Consider the following 1457-nt stretch of genomic DNA (forward strand, 5'->3'; position numbering starts at 1 on the left):
GGAATGCCGGCATCGAGCCGCAGGTGTGGAAACCTTCCTTTTACTACAAGTAGTGGTGGCAGAGAGAAAAACACAGCGGTGCTAGGCTGAGTCCTCCCTAACTAACTGCTCATGGGAGAGCCAAAAGCCAAACCAACCACTAAAAAAAAGTTGTGGGGAGGGGGAAGAAAATAGAAAAAAGAAGTGGTTGTGATGTGAGGCTGCAGCGCTGGGACAGTGGGTGACAGGTGCTGCTGAGCCCCTGTGCAAGAGGAGCTGAGGAGTCCCGGGGGGGCAGCAGGAACTGGGCACAGAGGTGCAGGATTCCCAAAGAGGCAGCAGGAGCCTGCCTGTCCCACAGGGCTGCTCTTGCTCTTCTCTGTCCTGGAAACTCTTATGGAGCATCACACCTCTGGCTCCCTCCTCTCCTCATCTCTGACTTTTCCAGCTCTCAGAGCTCTGCCTGCTCCTCCACATCCCCTCTGTCCTGGGCTCTTCTCAGCTTCCTACCAAAGCAAACCTGGAGGGGACACACTGCCTTTCTGCCTCACTGTGGCTGCTCCTGGCTCTTCTGTTGCTCCTTCAGGATCTGTCCTCGTTCGCTTCCTCACTGTGGAGGAAGAACTGCACCCCTCAGGGAATGGCAGAGCCCAGTGGCGCTGGGCCCAGGGTCCCTGTGGGGTCCCTGTCCCCACCTGGGCTCAGTGTGGCATGGCTGGAAGCAAGGGATGTGCTGGGATGAGGAGGGTGCCGAGGGCAGGGCTGCTGGGTGATGCTCAGCCCAAGGCTTGTCATCCAGCTGTGCCCCTGCCCATGCCCTTCTGCCACTTTCCCCATGGTGCCAAGTTGCCTTTTGACTGTGCTTGACTTCTGCATTTTTCTTTCCCCCCCTTTCTGAATACACTCTCTGCGCTGTCACACCTGGCTCTTCTCTTTCCTGCTGCCCGGGGAGCAGTGCTGGGTGATGGATCCTGGGGCAGTGCAAGGGAGGCCCCGAGCATCCCCCAGAGGGAGCCTTTAGGAAGCTGCAGGTAATGACAGGTCCTGGGACATATTCTGGGCAAGGATGATTAACAGCAGGCTCAGCCTGCCCCCATCTCCTTGGTGGGCGAGGGGGTGCAGAGTCAAATGCATTTTGGGGACCCCTTGGAGGAGTGCAACGCACAGGGAGACATCCCCAGCTCCTGTGGGGCTGTGCCAGCACGAATCTCCGCTGTACCCTGCTCTGTGCCCGCGTCCCCCCGAGTCACTAACCCGCTCTCTGTCCCTCTCCAGGACAGGCGCTCGTCCCTCCCTGCATCGCCCACCTGGACGCCCCGGCTGGCGCGGCGCTCGGGCAGCCTGGACGGCTGGGCCAGCCCGGCCTCGGTGCCCGAGCTGGATGAGGGGCCCCCCACGTCCCCTCCGTGGAGCGAGCGGTCGCTGTCCCCGCTGCGGCAGGACGCGGAGCCCCGCGCCAGCCGGCAGATGCCAGTGGG

At 61.4% G+C, this 1457-nt stretch overlaps 1 protein-coding gene across 1 annotated transcript in view; it reads left to right on the forward strand.

Moving 5' to 3' along the window:
• Window positions 1–1457, forward strand: part of SYNPO (synaptopodin) — a 21563-nt gene that overhangs the window by 18411 nt on the left and 1695 nt on the right. The window contains 2 exon segments of the mRNA XM_031055198.1: window positions 1–23; window positions 1255–1407. Coding sequence (XP_030911058.1) covers window positions 1–23; window positions 1255–1407 — 176 coding nt within the window.

The sequence above is a fragment of the Geospiza fortis genome, unplaced genomic scaffold, assembly GCF_000277835.1.
Source record: "Geospiza fortis unplaced genomic scaffold, GeoFor_1.0 scaffold55, whole genome shotgun sequence".
Classification (NCBI taxonomy): Eukaryota; Metazoa; Chordata; class Aves; order Passeriformes; family Thraupidae; genus Geospiza; species Geospiza fortis.